At 47.8% G+C, this 23,612-nt stretch overlaps 1 protein-coding gene across 1 annotated transcript; it reads right to left on the minus strand.

Moving 5' to 3' along the window:
- Nucleotides 1-1,660: 1,660 nt before the first annotated feature.
- Nucleotides 1,661-23,514, minus strand: B4GALT2 (beta-1,4-galactosyltransferase 2). The gene is made up of 7 exons (XM_069981176.1): nt 23,240-23,514; nt 8,975-9,377; nt 6,392-6,627; nt 5,351-5,538; nt 4,594-4,716; nt 4,304-4,408; nt 1,661-1,915 (listed from the first exon to the last, which is right to left on the minus strand). The coding sequence occupies exons 2-7, from the start codon at nt 9,294-9,296 to the stop codon at nt 1,765-1,767; spliced, it is 1,125 nt and encodes a 374-aa protein (XP_069837277.1). The 5' UTR covers nt 9,297-9,377; nt 23,240-23,514; the 3' UTR covers nt 1,661-1,764.
- Between the last annotated feature and the right edge of the window lie 98 nt (nt 23,515-23,612).

Here is a 23,612-nt window from a genome sequence, read left to right on the forward strand (position 1 = left end):
ATACAGGGGCTCACAGAGGGTAAGGTGCTTCCTATAATGTCTTGTATACCATAATAGTCCTGGCCCCAGGAATCACAGCGCTGTGAGTATATGGATGGCATGATGGCTAGACATGATGTAACAGCAGAATAGTGAGTGCAGCTCTAGAGATGACTGGAGGTCAAGACAAGATGAAACAGTAGAACAGTGAGCGCAGCTCTAGAGATGACTAGAGGATAATACATGATGTAACAGTAGAATAGTGAGCACAGCTTTGGAAGTGACTGGTGGATAAGACATGATGTAACAGCAGAAGAGCGAATGCAGCTCTGGAGGATAAGACTTGATGTAACAGCAGAATAGCGAGTGCAGCACTGGAGGTGACTGAAAGATAGGGCAAAGTAGAACTGAGGATCAGTATATGAAGTCTCTGCACATCACAGTTTATAATTATTTATCCAGCAAGGAATTACCTAAACCTTTGGCACATAACTTTCTATTGGGCACTCATAGGTCACCTGACTTCAAACAACCTGAAGTCTCTTCCCAGCTACAGGATACAGTACAGTCCTAGAATTGTTGCCTGAATTCTCCCTGGTGCTTGTAAGCCACAAAAACAGCAAACATGGCCCCTGGATGGTACTGCCCAGCACCCACCAAGAGCAGCCCCCCAGCCCCACTCTGCCCCGTGCACCCCATGTTCCCAGGCACAGTCCATGTCGGCTCCAGTCTTCTGAGATAAGGCGACGAGTCCTCAGAATCCCCACACGCTCCTCGCGGCTGTTCTGGTATAAGGCCCGGTGTGCACCTAGACGATATAAGTGGATAATCACATGCATGGACGGCGCGGTCTCTGGACAGGGAATCTCATGCATTTCTCATTTGTTTTTTTTATAATTATGTCTAGATACAGAAAACCAAATGTAGATTGTAAAAAAAAAAAAAAAGTGAAAAACCAGTGAAGATTGGGGTAGGAGCAAATGACAGCAGAAACAGGACGTGGAGGGTTAAACGTATGTCAGCGTCAGTCCTGCGTCCACCCCCTCCATATTGTGCTCCCCACCTTCCCCAAGGGTCAGACCTTAGGGTTGGTCCCATTTCTGAAGGGAAGACAATGATGGACGCTGCGCACATTGTATCCAAGCTGAGCCATACGTTTCACCCTCTGATCCTGGACGCCACCAGACATTCGCCCTCTCCCAGCACCATTGCTGTGGCTTAGAACTGCAGGGCAATCACATTACATTCCAGCATCGACTCCACTCAGATTATGAAGAGCGACCATTAATCTTCCGCCACACTCATTGGGGGGCACACTGCATATATTGGTAGAAGCCCCCACATCTCTCACAGTGCAACACGGCAGATCATAGTGTGTGGTGGAACCGCAGCAAAGATGGTGTGCTCCTGCATGGGAAACCAGCAGAATTGTGAGCGCAGCTCTAGATGTTTCTGGGGCTTTGGATAGTCACCCCTCCGGCAGGCCCCAGATTAAAAAAAAAAAAAAAAAAGACCAAGAAATCCAGCAAAGGGTTTGATAAAAGAAGAAGGAATTTCAACACATTGCACAGGAGATGCTTCCGGGTGGTTCTCCCGCCACAGCCATAGGGCAGATCACAGTGGATCCCGCTGGCAGCAGATTCTGTCATCCCTCTCACAGGCGGCTGATAGGATCTTGTCATGTCAGAACCGTCCATGTGACCGTGTTTTGTGATGCATCCAGCGGTGGAGTCCGCAGCGGTCAGTGTCAGTAAGTGTAGAGGCGGAGCAGGCGTGTGCAAAGCGTTATCCCCTGGCAGGCCGCGGTGGTGGCTTTCCTATATCCACCGTGATGTTCGTGTACATGGGGTATTTAGCAAAATGAACGACCTGATAGCGCAGCGTGTGGATGCCGTCCTTCTTCATTGTCACCTTCGTGTTCTGGATCTTGGTGAACCTGAAACATATATGAAATAATCATAACAGCCTCTGCAGATTGCAAAATCCATGTAAAACGGCAGATAATGGCACAAACATTAATATCACAAGATTCATCTCAGCATGTAAATCCTCTGCCCATCTCTAATACTACAGTCACTTCCACTGTACTCACTATTCAGCTGTAAAATCAGGACTTCAGAGCTGCACTCACTATTCTGCTGTTACATCATGTCTAAGGCCTTATTCACACAACCATGTCTGTTTTTACGGTCAGGAAACACTGATCAGGAAACTTTTCAGGCTTCAGGAAACCATCGGTATTTCCTAACCGAACAAACTGAAGAGAAGAATAAAAGACATAGGGGGAGATTTATCAAACATGGTGTAAAGTAAAACAGGCCCAGTTGCCCCTAGCAACCAATCAGATTCCATTTTTCATTCCTCACAGACACTTTGGAAAATGAAAGGTGGAATCTGATTGGTTGCTAGGGGCAACTGAGCCAGTTTCACTTTACACCATGTTTGATAAATCTCCCCCATACTGCTCTCCAGCTTCTCTTTTCCGCTCCCTTTTCATTCTGCTCGTGTGCCAATGCACTGGGGGAGATAGCAGCTTTTTTTTGGACGGAGGTATAATGCTGCTTCCAGCCACAAGAGTGATTGACAGTGAGAAGAGCCAACAGCTCCCCAACCTGTCAAACACAGCTCTGCTCTTAAAGGGGTATTGTAACTTAAAATTAGAATATGTCTACAAATGTGTCCACAGGCAATTGCTTCTCATAAATCTTATCACATATGCTCTATAATTATATGAACATGAAGTTGTCACACTACTACAGCTAGACTAATATTCTCAGTAAGAAAAAATGCAGAATTTAAGTAGCAAAGAAATATAGCTTTATTCATTACACATATAAAAACATGACTATTAAAAAAGAAAGAAACCAAACATTAAAAGAACAGTGGCTATCCTGGGATCCCATGGCTCCTTTATTTTGAATAGAGCTGCGGGTACCACACATGACCATGGTTTTATTCATTCAGTATGGAGCCACTGAAAGGAGACGTACTTGGCTCTTTCCGGTGGCTCCATACAGAATGAATGGAGCTGCGGGTCACATGCTGTACCCATGGCTCTATTCAAAATAAAGGAGCCAATATGGAGATCGCCGGGGGTGGGGAGGGGTACTGTTTACGGAGTTCGGAAAGGTTCATTTATATATATATTTATATAAATATGCGGTCCAGATTAGTAGCATGTACAGTTTAAGGGCCAGATGCAGCATTTGGCAGTACTTGCTGACGTCGGTCAGGGTGCCTAGCAACACATCCGGAATTCTGGCCAGTTTCCGGATGCTCCTATAGGCTTATATAGGGTCACCTTTACTGGTATTCCGGACAAAAATTAGGATGGGACCTATAATTTCTGCACCTACTTTCCAGAACAGACACATTTTTATGAATTTTCCCAGGAACAAAAACTGAAGGGCGTTCACGTCCAAGTCTATTGGGGGGCACATAAACATATACACACACATGTTGGGGGTCTCTGTACTCTGGGATGCACAAAATGTATACATACATGTTGGGGGTCTTGGTGTTTTCAAGGTGCACATACACATATACACACGCTTGGGGTCTCTGTACTCTTGGGGGGCGCACACTCATATTCCCACATGTTGAGGGCTCTGTATTCTCAGGGGCATATATACACACATGGGGAGATTTATCAAACATGGTGTAAAGTGAAACTGGCTCAGTTGCCCCTAGCAACCAATCAGATTCCACCTTTTATTTTCCAAAGAGTCTGTGAGGAATAAAAAGTGGAATCTGATTGGTTGCTAGGGGCAACTGAGCCAGTTTCACTTTACACCATGTTTAATAACTCTCCCCCTATGGGTACAAATTTTTCCAGATTTCCTGATAAGCAATCCAGAAACATTTACCGGACTTCCCCGGAATTCCCCTCCACAGCTGCACTGGTGTTATATATTGTAGATTACTACTGATTTTGTAGCTACAGGACAAGATGAGAATGTTGATGTTGATTTAGGCAATGTACACACACCGACGGCCATTTTTAGTGGACGTCCCTCAATTAACAGTAAATAAGGGGCATTATCTCAAAAACAACAATTGTTGTTTGCTGTTAAATAACGGCCTTCCACTAAAAATGGCCGCCACTATGACGGTGTGTGAACATAGGCTTAGAGGCATGCTCAGCCCCTGCTCCACCTCCATCAGACACCTACAGCCTATCACAGCTGACATGTCAGATTACCATTCACCAGGCTTGCTGACTGTTTCCATTATTGACCAGCAGGAGCTGCACTCATGGATTTAGCAATGAAATCAGTAAGTAAGTGAACCCCCATGAGACACATGGATGTCAGGCAGGATTTACCGTTGGGGGTTGGGTTCATTGTGCTTATCTCGCTCGTGTTTGATCATTCGGTAGCGTCCGATGCGAATGTCGGGTCTGGACACCTTCATCCCGTTCAATGTGATCCTGAGAACGAGACAAAATCGGGTGAGTGGGAGCATCATGGCGCATACAAGGTCACTCTCTATACGTCACCAGGAGACTAAACACCAACTAACGTAGCTTAATACCGATATACATGAGGGATCACAATACTAATGGCAGTAAGGTTAGACGCTGTGGCATGCCACCTGCCATAGGAAGCTCAGCACCTGTTGTAAATGTCATCGTCCTCTCCTCCCCACCCCCAATACTCGTTGGGGAAACCATTGATCTTCAGGAATTGCGCCTTAGTCAGACCAGAAACTCCTCCAAAATATCCAGCGTACGGAAGCCTGCGAAGGACAAAACAGAGGGGCAATAAAGACAAGGAGATTTTGAGCAGTCTGGAGCCATGTACATGTATACTGCTGACCCTGGAAAACATGGGTGACACTTAGCATCTAGCCCTCAAGGGTTGTTACCCATGTGGGGTTGAAGGTAATTCTGTAAAAGGAAAAACATATAGATGCAATGCTCTGTAGTGATGATAGTCTGCAACAGGAGCTGCGTAGAGGGAGCCCCCTCAGACTGCCTCTTGACCTTGAAAGTAGCAGCTTTCACCCACTTGTTGCCGCCGCGTGTAGTAACAGCGGCAGCGAGCGGGGAACAAGGAGCAAACGAGCGCTGAAAGCTCCTCTAGTCGCCCCGTGTAATAGGGGGTTTAGACACAGGCTATGTAACTGTTGGTAGAAGAAGGTGCGTATTTTGTTATTGTTTTCTTTTTCTTATCTTTACTTATAACAAGACGTTATACAGAAGCTTTTCAGCTTGAACACAGAGTGGTCTCACGTGATCTCTCTGATATTATACAGACTGTTAGTCACTGTTAGTGACCAAGTCCTGCTCACCGCTGAGGGTTTGTTTCAGTGCCCCCCCCCCCCCCCCAAAAAAAAAACAAAAAAAAAAAACAAATGAGGCGCCCCGTACCGGAAGCCAAATTTATCCATGGCGATTGCAAAATGTCGCGGTTGCTCATAACAGTGGTAGAGGTTCCGGTCGTCCATGGGGATGAGGTCAACGTCGCTGAAGATAAAACAGTCGTATTCCGCGTCCTTTAGCGCCTCCAGGAATCCGATATTCAGGAGCTTTGCCCGATTAAACGTCTCCTCCCCGAACTGCAGAGGGAAAGGAGCGATAATCTTTACATAGCACCGACATATGGCAGCAGTGTACAGATATCAGACATTACAGAATTACTTATTTACTGAACCAGTGAGGACAGTGACAGCACAGGATCAGAGCGGAGCGATACACCCCTACAGGGAATGATGGACCTACAACGCTGCTCATTCAGGTCCTCCTGGCACATGAATATAATGCTACCACTCCAGGGAGCACTGAAACAGACTGGGGAGAGGAGCCGCTGTAGGAGGAGCCAATACTGATCACATGACGCTGCATACAGCTGTAGGAGGAGCCAGTACTGATCACATGACACTGTTCTGAGCAATAGTAGGAGCCAGTACAGATCACATGACACTCTATGGAGCTGTAGGAGTAGCCAGTAAAGATCACATGACACTCTATGGAGCTGTAGAAGGAGCCAGTAAAGATCACATGACACTGCATAAAGCTGTGGGAGGAGCCAGTACTGATCACATGACACTGTACAAGTAGGAGCAGCCAGTACTGATCACATGACACTGTACAGAGCAGTAGAAGGAGCCAGTACTAATCACATGACACTGTATACAGCTGTAGGAGGAGCCAATACTGATCACATGGCACTGCAGGCTGCTGTAGGAGCAGCCTGTACTAATCACATGACACTGTATACAGTTGTAAGAGGAGCCAATACTAATCACATGTCACTGTATGCAGCTGTAGGAGGAGCCCATACTGATCACATGACACTGTATGCAGCTGTAGGAGGAGCCAATACTGATCACATGATGCCTCACACATCCTTGGAAGGAGCCAGCACAGTTCACATGACAAGGTCTGCAGCTGTCGCAGTATGCATCTCACCTGGTTGATGATGTAGATGCCGTACTCCACCTTCTGGCGGCGGAGGATGGGGTGCAGGTAGTGGAGCCAGTACTTAAGGTGATGGTCCCGGTGCCGGAATGGAATGATTATTGCCACCCGCTCTTTGGGCTGACAGTCCCCGGGCGTGTATCTGCCACCCTCCGTCACATCTGGGTTCTCCCGCTGCACCCGTTCCATGCTCATCGGGGAACTGAACTCAATTAACAGGCGGCCAACTGGAAAGAGAGAACAAGCACTGTCAATACCAAGGAGACTACCACTCCCAACATGGAAGAAGACGACAGAGAGTAGTATAGGTCACATAATATACAGTGGTCCCCATCCAGAGACTGCCACTCCCAACATGGAAGAAGAGCACATGGGACAACCATTGATGTCCCATGCGTTGGCTCCCTCAGCGACAACCACCGGTGGCCTCCATTGCAGCAGTTGTCTCCCGGCCCCTCATGCACTAAGCAAGGCTGCAGATGAATCATGCTAATGCTTCCTGAGACTGGGAGCTCCATTATGATTTGTGCTCCTGGGGCCCTTGCGGTGGCGTCAGTCAGACGAGCGCAGCAGATAACTAATGCAATTTCCTGATGAAAAAGACCTGATTAGGGGAGCAGATTGTATGAGGACGAGTGTCATGGCTGCCTCGCCCATAATGATGTCAAGACTTAACTGGACAGAAGAGACTTGTGCTGCTGTACCAAACCCTCAGCTGTGAGAAGTGTGAGATCAGGATAGGTCTCGCTTAGTGACAGCGTCAGGACTCAACATGGCGTCCAGCTCACAAACAGCGCAGCATGAGGCGCCTTTCAAGACTGCTCTCCCCTGTCACCCAGCTCTGCATGGATACTCAATGGCCAGTAGATCTCAATTATGAATTCTTTATCTAGAAATTGAATTTCATTTTTTTCCATTCAGTTTTCATGTTCCTTAAGTCAGTACGATTAAAACCATATGCAAATTGCATAACTTTTATATTATTTGATGGCTTTTAAAAAAAATAAAACCTTTTACAGAAAATAAACGTTCCTTAAAATTGCTTTATGACCATGCTTGTAAAGCTTTTATCCTTTGGTCTATGGGGCTGTGTGAGGTATCTTTTTTTGCGCCATATTCTGTACTTTCTATATGCGATTTTTGATTGCTTTTATTACAATTTTTCTCAATTTGATGCAACCAAAAATGCACAATTCTGCCCTTAGGCGGGTTTTTGCGTTTACGCTGTTTACCGTGTGAGATCAGGAATGTGATTATTTAATAATTCGGGTGAATATGCACGTGGCGATACCAAATATGTTTATTTATTTATTTTTATTTACAAAATGGGAAAAGGGGGGTGATTCAGACTTTTATTAGGGGAGGGTTTTTTCTATCAGTGCAGTATGCTTTATACAGCACCGATCAATGAGATCGGTGCTCTATTGGTCTGGTCTGCTGCAGACCAGATCAATAGAATACCGAGCCTAGATCAGCGACATTCCGACGCTGATTCCCAGGCCGGTGAGATGAAGGTATCCCCCCCCCCTAGACACCAGGGAAAGTGCCATAGAAGACTTTTAAATGCAGCTGTCATGTTTGACAGCTGCATTTAACAGTCTTAATAAGCGGGAGCAGCAATCAGGCCCCCCTCTGAACTCCCCTATCAAGCAGATGGCTTAACCTCTATTTAGAAACCTAGGGGGGAGATTTATCAAACATGGTGTAAAGTGAAACTGGCTCAGTTACCCCTAGCAACCAATCAGATTCCACCTTTCATTTTCCAAAGAGGAAATGAAAGGTGGAATCTGATTGGTTGCTAAGGGCAACTGGGCCTGTTTCACTTTACACCATGTTTGATAAATCTCCCCCAGTGTTTTCTGCTGCCACCTCTGTCCATGTCAGAAACTGTCCAGGGCAGTAGCAAACACCCATAGAAAACCTCTCCTGCTCTGGACGGTTCCCCTCACAGACAGGTGGCAGCAGAAAGCACTGTGTTAGGCTGGAAAAAAATACATCACTTCCTGCAGGACATACAGCAGCTGAAAAATACTGGAAGATTATAGATTTTCACATAGAAGAAATTTACAAATCAATATAACTTTCTGACACCAGTTGATTTTGAAGAAAACATTTTTTTGTCGGAGTACCCCTGTATAGTATTCAACAAATTCCAGGGCCCTCTACTCACTGCCCTTCCACAAATTAAACAAGTCGTCAACAAAACAACGATAAAATGGAATAAACTTAGAGTAGATCAGGGACCGTGTGACTCTCTGGGGGTGTTTGCCGACTCTCAAACACCCCCAAATAAATAGGTTTTTCCTAATAGTGTGAGATCATATCCTCTCAGCCTCTAAAACATATGCACTCCTGTCTAGTACATCTTGTACAATGGTAGTCACGTGGATTCCAGCACCAAATCTGTGTGATAAGAGCTCTGTGTGCGCACGGCCTAACACTTCACTGCAGAGGGTTTGTTACAATGTATCAGTGCAGGTAAAAACCATCAGACAGGAAGGAGATTTCTGCTGTGTAGACACATTGTAACAAACCATGTACAAGCACACTGAGCCCTCTACAGCCTCCACTTACCCAGTCCTGGTGGAGAGTCTGGACACGGAGGGAGCGGCCGCTCGGTGACAGTCTGGTTGGGATCCATCTTGGCACTGGCAGTGAAGGTCTCTGCGGCAGAGGTGGCGGCAGCGTAGCTGTGGGCGGTCCCGTTGGGCCGGGTAAAGTTGTAGTAGGGGTGAACCCGCGAGGAGTTCCGGATATTGAAGCGATTGAAGAAGTCCAAGCGCTGAGCGTAGACGTCAAAGTAGAGGATCATGATGATCACAAAGTGCACGAGGCACAGGAGCAGCACCGCCTTACAGACCCGCTCTAGAGTGACCCCCAGCAGCAGTCTGGTCATCTTCTGAAGTGGGGGTGGGCAGACCGGACCATGTGCCCCCCAGGGGTGGGAGCCCAGCGCTGTCCGTAAGTGCTACGAGTCCTGGGGGGGGGGGGAGAACAAAAAATGGAGATCAGTATATAACATAGCAGCCATAGTAATACCCAGGTTATACCAGACATACACGTATATAGATGATCTAGGGGTTATACCAGCCCTATATATATATATAAATATATATTGATGATCCCCGGGATATACCTGCCGGTCGGGACACTTCGCCTGTGAGAGGCTGTGTCTATAAATCCAGAATATCACATTGTCTGATTTCTAAATAATTATTTTACATTTTATTACATGAAATACGTTTTTGATATAATGGAAGAACAGAACTTAAAGGAGAAGTTCTGGTGTTTTCTAAAACCTTTGCATTCTACGAAGGGGGGGGGGGGGGATGACATCACCAATGACAATCATTGACAACAATGATAACTTTATCGACAACATCATCGTTGACATCACCAATGACATCATTGATTACATCATCGATCATCAAGTAGTGATCATCAATGACATCATTGTCGACATCGACAACAGCAACATCAATGATGACATCATCGATAATAGAATCAAAGACATCATCCACAACATCACTGACGACAATCACTGACAACAATGATAACTTTATCGACATCATCGTTGACATAACTGATGACATCGAGTAGTGATGACATCACTGATGACATCAATCACCTCATCGATGACATCAACATTAATGACGACATCAACGATAATAGATTTGAAGACATCATTTACAACATCACTAATGACAATCATTAACAACATCATCGTTGACATTACTGATGACGTCATTGATTACATCATTGATGATATCATTGAGCAGTGATGGCATCTCTGATGACATCATCAATGACATCACCGATGACAATCATTGACAACAATGATAACTTTATCGACATCATCGTTGACATCACTGATGACATCATCGAGTAGTGTTGCCATCACTAATGAAATCAATCACATCCTTGATGACATCATCGATGACAATCATTGACAACAAAGATAACTTTATCGACAACATCAGCGGGATGCCGCTCCAGTCACTGATTGCCTGAGGGGCCAGTTCAGCAGCCGGGGCAGGCCTTTTCCCCTGGGTTGTAATGTCATCACAACTCAGGGGGAAATGCCTTCCAGCGGGAGTCACCGTGGGCTTGAGAGGTAAGTTAGTAATTGTGATCAATTTCCCCCCTCCCCCTGCAGGATGGCAGGTTTTAGAAAACGCCAGGACTTTTCCTTTAAGGGTAGCTTCACACGGGCGGGCTCGCTGCGAGATTCTCGCTGCGAGCCCGGCAGGTCCTGTCAGTTTCCATAAACTACATACTTGCTGCGGACCGCAGCGAGTATGTAATTGTACCGCGCTTAACCCCTTCTACTCCCGCCGGCTCCCCCGCTGTAAGCAGCATACATTACCTGTCCTTGCTGCACGGGTCCGGCGTCCTGCTCTCCCGCCCGGCCAATCAGTGGCTGCGGCTGGGCAACACACTAATTGGCCGGACGGGAGAGCAGGACGCCGGACCCGAGCAGCAAGGACAGGTAATGTATGCTGCTTACAGCGGGGGAGCCGGCCGGGAGTAGAAGGAGTTAAGCGCGGAACAATTACATACTCGCTGCGGTCCGCAGCAAGTATGTAGTTTATGGGAACTGCCAGGACCTGCCGGGCTCGCAGCGAGAATCTCGCTGCGAGCCCGCCCGTGTGAAGCTACCCTAATATTTGGTCCAGAAACCTTTGTTTGCAGTTACAGAGGTCGGACTTTTCCTGTTTTTCTTGACCAGGTTTGCAGACACTGCAGTAAGGATTGTGTCCCACTCCTCCATACAGATCTTCTCCAGATCTTTCAGGTTTCGGGGCTGTCACTGGGCATCATTGAGCTACTGCTCCCTCTAAAGATTTTCTATTGGGTTCAGGTGTGGAGACTGGCTAGGCCACTCCAGGACATTGCAATGCTTCTTACAGAGCTGCTCCTTAGTTGCCCTGGCTGTGTGTTTCCTCCTTAGTTGTCCTGGCAGTGTGTTTCCTCCTTAGTTGTCCCGGCTGTGTGTTTCCTCCTTAGTTGTCCTGGCTGTGTGTTTCCTCTTTAGTTGTCTCGGCTATGTGTTTCCTCCTTAGTTGTCCTGGCAGTGGGTTTCCTCCTTAGTTGCCCCGGCTGTGTGTTTCCTTCTTAGTTGCCCCGGCTGTGTGTTTCCTCCTTAGTTGTCCTGGCTGTGTGTTTCCTCCTTAGTTGCCCCGGCTGTGTGTTTCCTCCTTAGTTGTCCTGGCTGTGTGTTTCCTCCTTAGTTGCCCCGGCTGTGTGTTTCCTCCTTAGTTGCCCCGCCTGTGTTTCCTCCTCAGTTGCCCCGGCTGTGTGTTTCCTCCTTAGTTTTCCTGGCTGTGTGTTTCCTCCTTAGTTGTCCTGGCAGTGTGTTTCCTCCTTAGTTGTCCCGGCTGTGTGTTTCCTCCTTAGTTGTCCTGGCTGTGTGTTTCCTCCTTAGTTTTCCCGGCTGTGTGTTTCCTCCTTAGTTGCCCCGGCTGTGTGTTTCCTCCTTAGTTTTCCTGGCTGTGTGTTTCCTCCTTAGTTGTCCTGGCTGTGTGTTTCCGCCTTAGTTGCCCCGGCTGTGTGTTTCCTCCTTAGTTGCCCCGGCTGTGTGTTTGCGCCTTAGTTGTCCCGGCTGTGTGTTTCCTCCTTAGTTTTCCTGGCAGTGTATTTCCTCCTTAGTTGTCCTGGCTATGTGTTTCCTCCTTAGTTGTCCCGGCTGTGTGTTTCCTCCTTAGTTGTCCTGGCTGTGTGTTTCCTCCTTAGTTTTCCCGGCTGTGTGTTTCCTCCTTAGTTGCCCCGGCTGTGTGTTTCCTCCTTAGTTTTCCTGGCTGTGTGTTTCCTCCTTAGTTTTCCTGGCTGTGTGTTTCCTCCTTAGTTGCCCCGGCTGTGTGTTTCCTCCTTAGTTGTCCTGGCTGTGTGTTTCCTCCTTAGTTGTCCTGGCTGTGTGTTTCCTCCTTAGTTGTCCTGGCTGTGTGTTTCCTCCTTAGTTGTCCTGGCTGTGTGTTTCCTCCTTAGTTGCCCCGGCTGTGTGTTTCCTCCTTAGTTTTCCTGGCTGTGTGTTTCCTCCTTAGTTGCCCCGGCTGAGTGTTTCCTCCTTAGTTGCCCCGCCTGTGTTTCCTCCTCAGTTGCCCCGGCTGTGTGTTTCCTCCTTAGTTTTCCTGGCTGTGTGTTTCCTCCTTAGTTGTCCTGGCTGTGTGTTTCCTCCTTAGTTGTCCTGGCTGTGTGTTTCCGCCTTAGTTGCCCCGGCTGTGTGTTTCCTCCTTAGTTGCCCCGGCTGTGTGTTTGCGCCTTAGTTGTCCCGGCTGTGTGTTTCCTCCTTAGTTTTCCTGGCAGTGTATTTCCTCCTTAGTTGTCCTGGCTATGTGTTTCCTCCTTAGTTGTCCCGGCTGTGTGTTTCCTCCTTAGTTTTCCTGGCTGTGTGTTTCCTCCTTAGTTTTCCTGGCTGTGTGTTTCCTCCTTAGTTGTCCTGGCTGTGTGTTTCCTCCTTAGTTTTCCTGGCTGTGTGTTTCCTCCTTAGTTGTCCTGGCTGTGTGTTTCCTCCTTAGTTGCCCCGGCTGTGTGTTTCCTCCTTAGTTGTCCTGGCTGTGTGTTTCCTCCTTAGTTGTCCTGGCTGTGTGTTTCCTCCTTAGTTGTCCTGGCTGTGTGTTTCCGCCTTAGTTGCCCCGGCTGTGTGTTTCCTCCTTAGTTGCCCCGGCTGTGTGTTTGCGCCTTAGTTGTCCCGGCTGTGTGTTTCCTCCTTAGTTTTCCTGGCAGTGTATTTCCTCCTTAGTTGTCCTGGCTATGTGTTTCCTCCTTAGTTGTCCCGGCTGTGTGTTTCCTCCTTAGTTGTCCCGGCTGTGTGTTTCCTCCTTAGTTTTCCCGGCTGTGTGTTTCCTCCTTAGTTTTCCTGGCTGTGTGTTTCCTCCTTAGTTGTCCTGGCTGTGTGTTTCCTCCTTAGTTTTCCTGGCTGTGTGTTTCCTCCTTAGTTTTCCTGGCTGTGTGTTTCCTCCTTAGTTGTCCTGGCTGTGTGTTTCCTCCTTAGTTGCCCCGGCTGTGTGTTTCCTCCTTAGTTGTCCTGGCTGTGTGTTTCCTCCTTAGTTGTCCTGGCTGTGTGTTTCCTCCTTAGTTGCCCCGGCTGTGTGTTTTCTCCTTAGTTTTCCTGGCTGTGTGTTTCCTCCTTAGTTGCCCCGGTCATTTTCATGCTAGAAGACCCAGCCACCACCCATTTTCAATGCTCTTACTGAGGGAAGGAGGTTGTTGGCTAAAATCCCATAATACACGGCCCTATCCATCCTCCCTGCAATATGGTGCAGTCCTCCTGTCCCCAAAAGTATGATGTTTCCACCCCCACGCTTCACGGTTGGGACTGTGTTCTTGGGGTTGAACTCATCCTTTCTTCTTCCTCCAAACAGGAGGAGTAGAGTTGATAACAAAAAATTATATTTTGTTGGTGTAGTACTGTATGTCACTAATGGTAATCTTTGGCACTGTGGTCCCAGCTCTCTTCAGGTAATTGAGCTGGTCCTCCCGTGAAGTTCTGGGCTGATTTCTGACCTTTCTCAGAATCCTCCTTACCTCACAAGGTGAGATCTTGCATAGAGTCCCAGACCTAGGTAGATTGACAGTCATCTTGTGCTTCTTTCATTCTCTAATAATTGTGCCAACAGATGTTGCCTTCTCACCAAGCTGTTCCTATTGTTCTGTAGCCCATCCCAGCATTGTGCAGGTCTACAATTTTGTCCCTGGTGTCCTTAGATCACTCTTAAAACTTGGCCATGGTGGAGAGGTTGGAGTGTGGTTGATTAAATGTGTGGACAGGCTTATTTAATGCAGATAATGAGTTCAAACAGGTGCAAGGTAATAGTGCAGACTAGGAGGAAAAACTTTTTTTGCCTTATAGATTCTGTAAGGCTATGTTCACATTACGTGAACAACTGGCGGTTCCGTGACCCCGGCTGGATGATCTTCCCGGCCGCAGGGTTCTGATGCGGGCACATCAGCGTGCACCCGCATCAGAACTAAAGATGAGCGAACCGTTGGACTTTTGGTCCCATGGTATCTTTGCTCAATTGCTATGCCTGCGATGCCGGGTGCATAGTTGCCCTCCCTGGAATCTGGGGGCAGGCTCTTCCAGGGAATTCAAGATGCATTCGCACTGGAGTGAGTGGCTTTCGGACCGAAAGTCCGAAAGTTCCGCTCATCTCTAATCAGAACCTCCCACAGCACACAATGAAGCAAGCGGACGGAGCCGCTCGCTTCATTGTGTTAACTAACAGGGTTTCTACAGCCGCAATTCAATAAATTGCAGCTGCAGAAAACTGACATGTCAGTTATTTGCGGCGCCGCATGGGATCCCGGCCGGGGCGTATACAATGTTTATATAGCGTATATGATGTTTATATTAATAGGCAATGTTCAACATGCATAAAGTACGGCCGTTGTTGCCGATGTACTTTGACGTAGTGTGAACATAGCCTTAAAGTGTACGGACAATAAAAATTACAGACCTTTCTATTCTTTGTAGGTGGAAAAACTTGCTAAATCAGCAGTGTATGATATGCTTACTTTCCCCACTGTATAGAGAAGATCCCCATGTTATACAAGATTTATCACTATATACGCTCCCCAGCACATATGCGGCCGGGGTGCGGCACCTCGTTCCCTCCGCTGCGGAGCGCGCCATCATTTTAATGAAATCGCATTAATCTCCATGTTTCGGGTGAATCGCAGCGTCAGTCCCTCCGAGGACCAGTAAGTGGGACAAGTAGAAGAGCGAGCTCAGCGAGAAGCTTCCGACCGGAGGAAGATCCTTACTGAGGAGAAGGTAGGAAGGAGCCGCGATGACCACGAAATGCAAATCCGGAAACTCTGCAAAGTCTTCAGACGCTGCCTCCATCCGAGTCACTGTACATCTCCATACTGGAGCCCCTATCCGTCTACATGATGCCACTCGCCATGCGGGGCTCCAAAGCTGAGTGATACCACTTAAGTCCCAGAATCCGATAAGACCAGCAGCTGCAGCATCTCATTACCGCCATGTAATATCCGGATGTTATCGGCAGGATCAGTCACCCCCATCGGTTTATCTCATCCACCCGCAGCCGGTGACAGACAACATTTATATTGTATTATATTACATTATAGGAATAAGTAAGTGCCCCCTCCCCCTCTATGGAAAATAGCATATACCAGATGCCAGTGAGCCCCGGGAATCTCAGCCCGAGCCGCCCGGAATTGTCTCCATCTAACGTTCTGTCACTCAGCTTTCCATGGACTCTGAATGAGTTTGTCCTGCCCTTGGGTCAGTCTGCACAAAGGTTCTGGCATTCTATTTATGAACCTGGAAGCTCAGGATGAACAGAGCTATCAGCACACTGAATACTGGATACCCCATACACTTTATACTTTTACCCGCAGCGGGTTTGGCTGTCAGTATATAGTACATGGGGGGGGGGGGGGGAATCGCCCCAACATTAACTGACCGATGAAATCGGTGGAGATAGGGGTCAGGTGGTCAGGAAAAATCCCATCCCGATCCCTTAGTTCTTGGAGAGATAAGCCGCAGTCTGAGCAGTTCCTGTAAAGGTACTGAAAGCGAGCACCGAACTCACTGTTCTGTGATCATTTGCAGCCGTGTTAAAAGGACCCTAAGATTTAAACCTTTAAGGGTTAGGTTCAGAATGGGGAGTCAGCAATAACCATAGCCATACTATACTAACATAGTACAGAGAATGCTATACTATACTACCAGGGCCAAACTGTGCTCAGAAAGCCATACTATACTAATATACCACCTAGAGAGCCACAGTATACTAAGATAGTGCCAAATTGTGGCCAAAGAGAGCCATACTATACAAACATACTGCCAAATAGTAAACATACTGCTATAGTAACATACAGTAATAACCAACTGTGCCCAGTGAAAAACCTATAGAAAAAGTATGTCACAATGCAAAATCGGCACACCAGATATAAAACATATACAGTAAACCTTGGATTATAAGTCACTTGGTCTGAGAATGCTTTGCAAGACAAGCAAATGATTTTTAAAAATTGTAACTCTGTAAAAGACCCTGTTTTGGTAATCCAAGCCCCCCCTGTGCCCCCATCCTGATAGTGTACTAGGTAGAAAGCCCTCACAATTTAACTCACTGTTATCAACTCTGCCAGTGATCAGAAGCCTTTCGTCTCTCCTCCGGTGCCCGTCCTCATCAGGGACCCTGTAGAATAACAGCAATCCTCCTGTGGAAGCGAGCAGCTCAACCTTATCTCCTCTCCCTGCTGCCGGAGGACAGAGAGTGACTGAGCCTGCGGTGCCCTCCTACTCCGGCTCTCAGGAAGCCTAGATATAACCCAACGGGTGAGTGCTTTAACTCCACAGGGCCTCGCCCAGACATCTCCTGCCGCTGCTGCACACCTGTGGCTAGATGATGTATGACCCCTGCTTCCTTCTGACCCCTGATTTAACCCCCTCACCGATAGCTACTCCAGGTACCCGCCAGTAGTACCCACAGGTTTTCCGCTGCTTGGGGAGTTGTATGTGGAGGGGGGAGTTAACTGATTAACCCTTTCTTTACTGATGCAGCATTCTTTATTGCTACAGAACACTGTACCTTATTTTTGGGTTGTGGAACAAACTGTCTGCATTCCAACTATTTCTTATGGGAAAATTTACTTTCCTACTGTTATTAGTGCAACTTTGGCGCAGTCATCGGTGCGTAAGGTACGACCGAGACTGCCCTTTTGGCCATAATCTTCCATTTATTCTGTGTTTTGTTTGCCTTTGTTTGTGCCAGTCTGAACTGTGTCTTATTCCTTCTGGTCTGCTAATTGTTTTCCCTGCCCCACCCGTGTCTGTTCTGCTAAGGTTCCTCTGGTCATGTAACATTTAACCTTCCTTTGCCTCAGTGATTGACAGCTGGTCCCTCCAATCACCTTCTGGACCACAACCCTGGCCTCCTATATCACTAACCCCAGTCTGTGTGCTCATTGCTGGCTATTGATTTATGGTGCGTTTACACAGAGAGATTTATCTGACAGATTTTTTTATGCCAAAGCCAGAAATGGATTTAAAAAGAGGAGACATCCCAGTCATTCCTTTATGACCTGTTCTCTGTTTATAGTCTGTTCCTGGCTTTGGCTTCAAAGATCTGTCAGATAAATCTCTCAGTGTAAAAGCACCATTAGTCTCTGCCTGCTTGTGGTTCTGTTTCTTTTCTTCTCCTGATTTTTGCTTTGCATCCTTTGACCTCCCTTGCTTGCCGCCTGCCCCTTACCATATTGCCTGTGTTTTGACTACGCCTATTGGATCCTGTTTTTGTACTTTTGCTGCCCGACCGTTGTGACCCGGATTGCTGACTATTCTTATTGTGTCTGTCTGTCCGTGTTTTGTGTACCACCTATACAAGAGCAGGGACTGCCTTCGTGGTTGTCCCCGTCTGCCTAGGGCCGTGTGGCAAGTAGGTAGCGACAGTGGGCGGGAACAGCGCAGGGCTCACTGTCCGGGTCTCTGTCTATTCCACCTGTTGCTACTGGCATTCCTGACAGCTATATAGATGATTTGGATTACAAGAACGCTCCTGGAATAAATTATGCTCGTAATCCAAGATTTCACTGTATTTTATTGATCATATTGCAAATACATTCATAGGCCTGGTTCCCACGCTGTAAGACACCGGCTGTTCTGTGACCTGGCCGTGTCACAGAACGGCCGATGTCAGCGAAGATCATCCCAGTCGGTACAGCAGTACCGGCCGGATGAACTTAATTTGTGCTGAATTGGGATGCGGGCACATCCATGTCTGTCAATGAATAGCGGGCGCAAAAAACTGACATGTCAGTTTTTCGTGCGGCCGCTAGGGATCCCGGCCGGAGTATATACTATGTGTATACACTCCGGCCAGAATTCCATTGACTGCAGTGCAAATCGGCAACAACGGCCGTGATTAATAGAAAATTTACGTTGCGTGAACATAGCCATAAACGCAAAGAAACTGTTCCGATATCTCCCTGCAACCATTTGGTGATATTCATGCAATTTTTTTTTTATCAAACTTTTTTGACTGCACTTTACTCCTGTTGTGGGAATGTTTGCTATGTACTGTGTTGCACATTTTAAGCAGTAACTCTGTTCATTATGGTATAAAACAGATATGACATAGTCATATGTGCAGTAGTAGTTATTTTATATGCTTGGCTATGTTTGGCTATGTTTATATCTGGTGCAACGATTTTGCATTGTGACATGCACTTTCTTTTGATTTACATTGATGTCTTTTGGTATGTCTAAATTTTACACCCACGTAATTATTGGGCTGTGCACATCCAGTATTTTAAATTCAAAAAGTGCCCAGCATGCCATACCATACAAACATAGTGTCAACCAGTACCCAAGGTGTCATACCATACTAACAACATAATGTCAACCAGTACCCTAGGTGCCATACCATACTTAAATAGTGTCAACTAGTACCCAAGGTGTCATATTATACTTACATAGAGCCAAATAGTGCTCAAGGTGTCATACCATACTAACAACATAGTGTCAACTAGTACCCTAGGTGCCATACCATACTTACATAGTGTCAACCAGTACCCAAGGTGCAATAATTATACTTACATAGAGCCAAATAGTGCTCACAATGTCATACCATACTAACAACATAATGTCAACTAGTACCCTAGGTCACATACCATACTAATAGTGTCAACCAGTACCCAAGGTGTAATATTTATACTTACATAGAGCCAAATAGTGCTCAGAGTGTCATACTATACTAACATACAGTGCCCAGAATACCATACTATACTAACATAGGGCCAAATAGTGCCTAAGGTGTCATACTTACATAGTGCCAAATAGTAAAGAATGACAGCCTGGGCAGTATGTTAGCAAAATGTGGCAACCTGGGCACATAGTGCCTAGTAACATAATGCTTGAGGTGTTATATACTACCATGTGCCAAATCGTGCCCAGAGTGCCATACTATACCAACATACTGCAAAATAATGCCCAGGGTGCCATACTATATTAACATAATGCTAACTTGTGCCCAAGATGTCATATACTAACATAGTGCCAAACTGTGAACAAAGTGCCTTACTATACTAACATAATGTCAAATAGTGTCCAGTGTCTCCTACTATACCAGCATAGCTCCAGATAGTGCCCAGAGTGCCATATCATACTAACATACCAACTAGTGCCCATGTTTTAATATACTAACATAATGCCAATAGTGCTTAGGGTGCCATACTATACTAACATAATGCCAAATAGTGCCCAGTGTGCAGTACTATACTAACATAATGCCAAATAGTGCCCAGTGTGCAGTACTATACTAACATAATGCCAAATAGTGCCCAGTGTGCAGTCCTATACTAACATATTGCTTGGAGTGCCCATGGTGCATACACACACATACACACATGTTTGGGGTCTCTGTACTCTTGGGGGGCAAATATATACACACTCATATGTTGGGGTCTTGGAGGGGGGGCACATACACATATACACACATGTTGGGGATCTCTGTACTGTCGGGGGCACATACACATATACACACATGTTGGGGGTCTCTGTACTGTTGGGGGCACATACACATATACACACATGTTGGGGGTCTTGGAGGGGGGCACATATACACACATGTTGGGGGTCTTGGAGGGGGGGCACATACACATATACACACATGTTGGGGGTCTCTGTACTGTCGGGGGCACATACACATATACACACATGTTGGGGGTCTCTGTACTGTCGGGGGCACATACACATATACACACATGTTGGGGTCTTGGAGGGGGGCACATACACATATACACACATGTTGGGGGTCTCTGTACTGTCGGGGGCATATACACACACATGTTGGGGGTCTCTGTACTTGTCGGGGGCACATACACATATAAACACATGTTGGGGGTCTCTGTACTGTCGGGGGCACATACACATATACACACATGTTGGGGGTCTTGGTGGGGGGCACATACACATATACACACATGTTGGGGGTCTTTGTACTGTCAGGGGCACATACACATATACACACATGTTGGGGTCTTGGTGGGGGGCACATACACATATACACACATGTTAGGGGTCTTGGAGGGGGGGCACATACACATATACACACATGTTGGGGGTCTCTGTACTGTCGGGGGGACATACACATATACACACATGTTGGGGGTCTTGGAGGGGGGCACACACACATATACACACATGTTGGGGGTCTCTGTACTGTCGGGGGCACATACACATATACACACATGTTGGGGTCTTGGAGGGGGCACATACACATATACACACATGTTGGGGGTCTCTGTACTGTCGGGGGCACATACACATATACACACATGTTGGGGGTCTCTGTACTCTCGGGGGCACATACACATATACACACATCTTGGGGGTCTCTGTACTGTCGGGGGCACATACACATATACACACATCTTGGGGGTCTTGGTGGGGGGCACATATACACACATGTTTGGGGTCTCTGTACTGTCGGGGGCACATACACATATACACACATGTTGGGGGTCTCTGTACTGTCGGGGGCACATACACATATACACACATGTTTGGGGTCTCTGTACTGTCGGGGGCACATACACATATACACACATGTTGGGGGTCTCTGTACTGTCGGGGGCACATCCACATATACAAACATGTTGGGGGTCTCTGTACTGTCGGGGGCACATCCACATATACACACATGTTGGGGGTCTCTGTACTCTCGGGGGCACATACACACACATGTTGAGGTCTTGGTGGGGGGCACATATACACACATGTTGGGGGTCTCTGTACTGTCGGGGGCACATCCACATATACACACATGTTGAGGTCTTGGAGGGGGGGACACACATATACACACATGTTGGGGGTCTCTGTACTGTCGGAGGGAAATACACATATACACACATGTTGGGGGTCTTGGAGGGGGGGACATACATATACACACACATGTTGGGGGTCTCTGTACTGTCGGGGGCACATACACATATACACACACATGTTGGGGGTCTTGGAGGGGGGGACATACATATACACACATGTTGGGGGTCTCTGTACTGTCGGGGGCACATACACACATGTTGGGGGTCTCTGTACTGTCGGGGGCACATCCACATATACAAACATGTTGGGGGTCTCTGTACTGTCGGGGGCACATCCACATATACACACATGTTGGGGGTCTCTGTACTCTCGGGGGCACATACACACACATGTTGGGGTCTTGGTGGGGGGCACATATACACACATGTTGGGGGTCTCTGTACTGTCGGGGGCACATCCACATATACACACATGTTGGGGGTCTCTGTACTCTCGGGGGCACATACACATATACACACATGTTGAGGTCTTGGAGGGGGGGACACACATATACACACATGTTGGGGGTCTCTGTACTGTCGGAGGGAAATACACATATACACACATGTTGGGGGTCTTGGAGGGGGGGACATACATATACACACACATGTTGGGGGTCTCTGTACTGTCGGGGGCACATACACATATACACACACATGTTGGGGTCTTGGAGGGGGGGACATACATATACACACACATGTTGGGGGTCTCTGTACTGTCGGTGGCACATACACACACATGTTGGGGGTCTTGGAGGGGGGGACATAGACATATACACACATGTTGGGGGTCTCTGTACTGTCGGGGCACATACACATATACACACATGTTGGGGGTCTTGGAGGGGGGCACATATACACACATGTTGGGGGTCTCTGTACTGTCGGGGGCACATACACATATACACACATACGTTGGGGGTCTTGGAGGGGGGCACATATACACACAAGTTGGGGGTCTCTGTACTGTCGGGGGCACATACACATATACACAGATGTTGGGGGTCTTGGAGGGGGGGACATACATATACACACACATGTTGGGGGTCTCTGTACTGTCGGGGCACATACACACACATGTTGGGGGTCTTGGAGGGGGGCACATATACACACATGTTGGGGGTCTTGGAGGGGGGCACATATACACACATGTTGGGGGTCTCTGTACTGTCGGGGGCACATACACATATACACACACACACATGTTGGGGGTCTCTGTACTGTCGGGGGCACATACACATATACACACATGTTGGGGGTCTTGGAGGGGGGGACATACACATATACACACATGTTGGGGGTCTCTGTACTGTCGGGGGCACATACACATATACACACATGTTGGGGGTCTTGGAGGGGGGCACATACACATATACACACATGTTGGGGGTCTCTGTACTGTCGGGGGCACATACACATATACACACATGTTGGGGGTCTCTGTACTGTCGGGGGCACATACACATATACACACATGTTGGGGGTCTCTGTACTGTCGGGGGCACATACACATATACACAGATGTTGGGGGTCTTGGTGGGGGGGACATACACATATACACACATGTTGGGGGTCTCTGTACTGTCGGGGCACACACACATATACACACATGTTGGGGGTCTCTGTACTGTCGGGGGCACACACACATATACACACATGTTGGGGGTCTCTGTACTGTCGGGGGCACATACACATATACACAGATGTTGGGGGTCTTGGAGGGGGGGACATACACATACACACACATGTTGGGGGTCTCTGTACTGTCGGGGCACATACACATATACACACATGTTGGGGGTCTTGGAGGGGGGCACATACACATATACACAGATGTTGGGGGTCTCTGTACTGTCGGGGGCACATACACATATACACAGATGTTGGGGGTCTCTGTACTGTCGGGGCACATACACACACATGTTGGGGGTCTTGGAGGGGGGGGACATTAACATACAAATTGGGGGGGGGGTCTCAGTATTCTCCGGGGTCCTCGGTACTCACCCCGCCGCAGCCGTCACCTCGCCCCCCCGGCTCCGGGCTCCAGGTCTCCAGGCCGCCTCTGGCCGCTCCCCCGGGCCGGGCTCCTCATCTCCCCGGTAGATCCTCGGTTTTTCCGGCGTCTCTTCCGCGGGGGTAGGGAGGGCCCCCCGCGGGTGCACGCTGCAGAGTCGGGTGTACGCCCGGGGGTTCTTGCTGATCGATCACCCGAGAGCCCCCAAATCTCCAGCATCAGCTACGGAAGCCGGAGGAGAAGCAGCAGCAACAGCAGCGGCGGCGGCTCCCCCTCCTCTCCTCTCCCCTCCTCCCCCTCCTGCCGCCACTGCTGCTCTATTGTCTGACTCCCCCTCCTGTGTGTGCGGACCCGGGGCCCTCA

Source organism: Dendropsophus ebraccatus, chromosome 8 (genome assembly GCF_027789765.1).
Source record: "Dendropsophus ebraccatus isolate aDenEbr1 chromosome 8, aDenEbr1.pat, whole genome shotgun sequence".
NCBI classification, from domain to species: domain Eukaryota; kingdom Metazoa; phylum Chordata; class Amphibia; order Anura; family Hylidae; genus Dendropsophus; species Dendropsophus ebraccatus.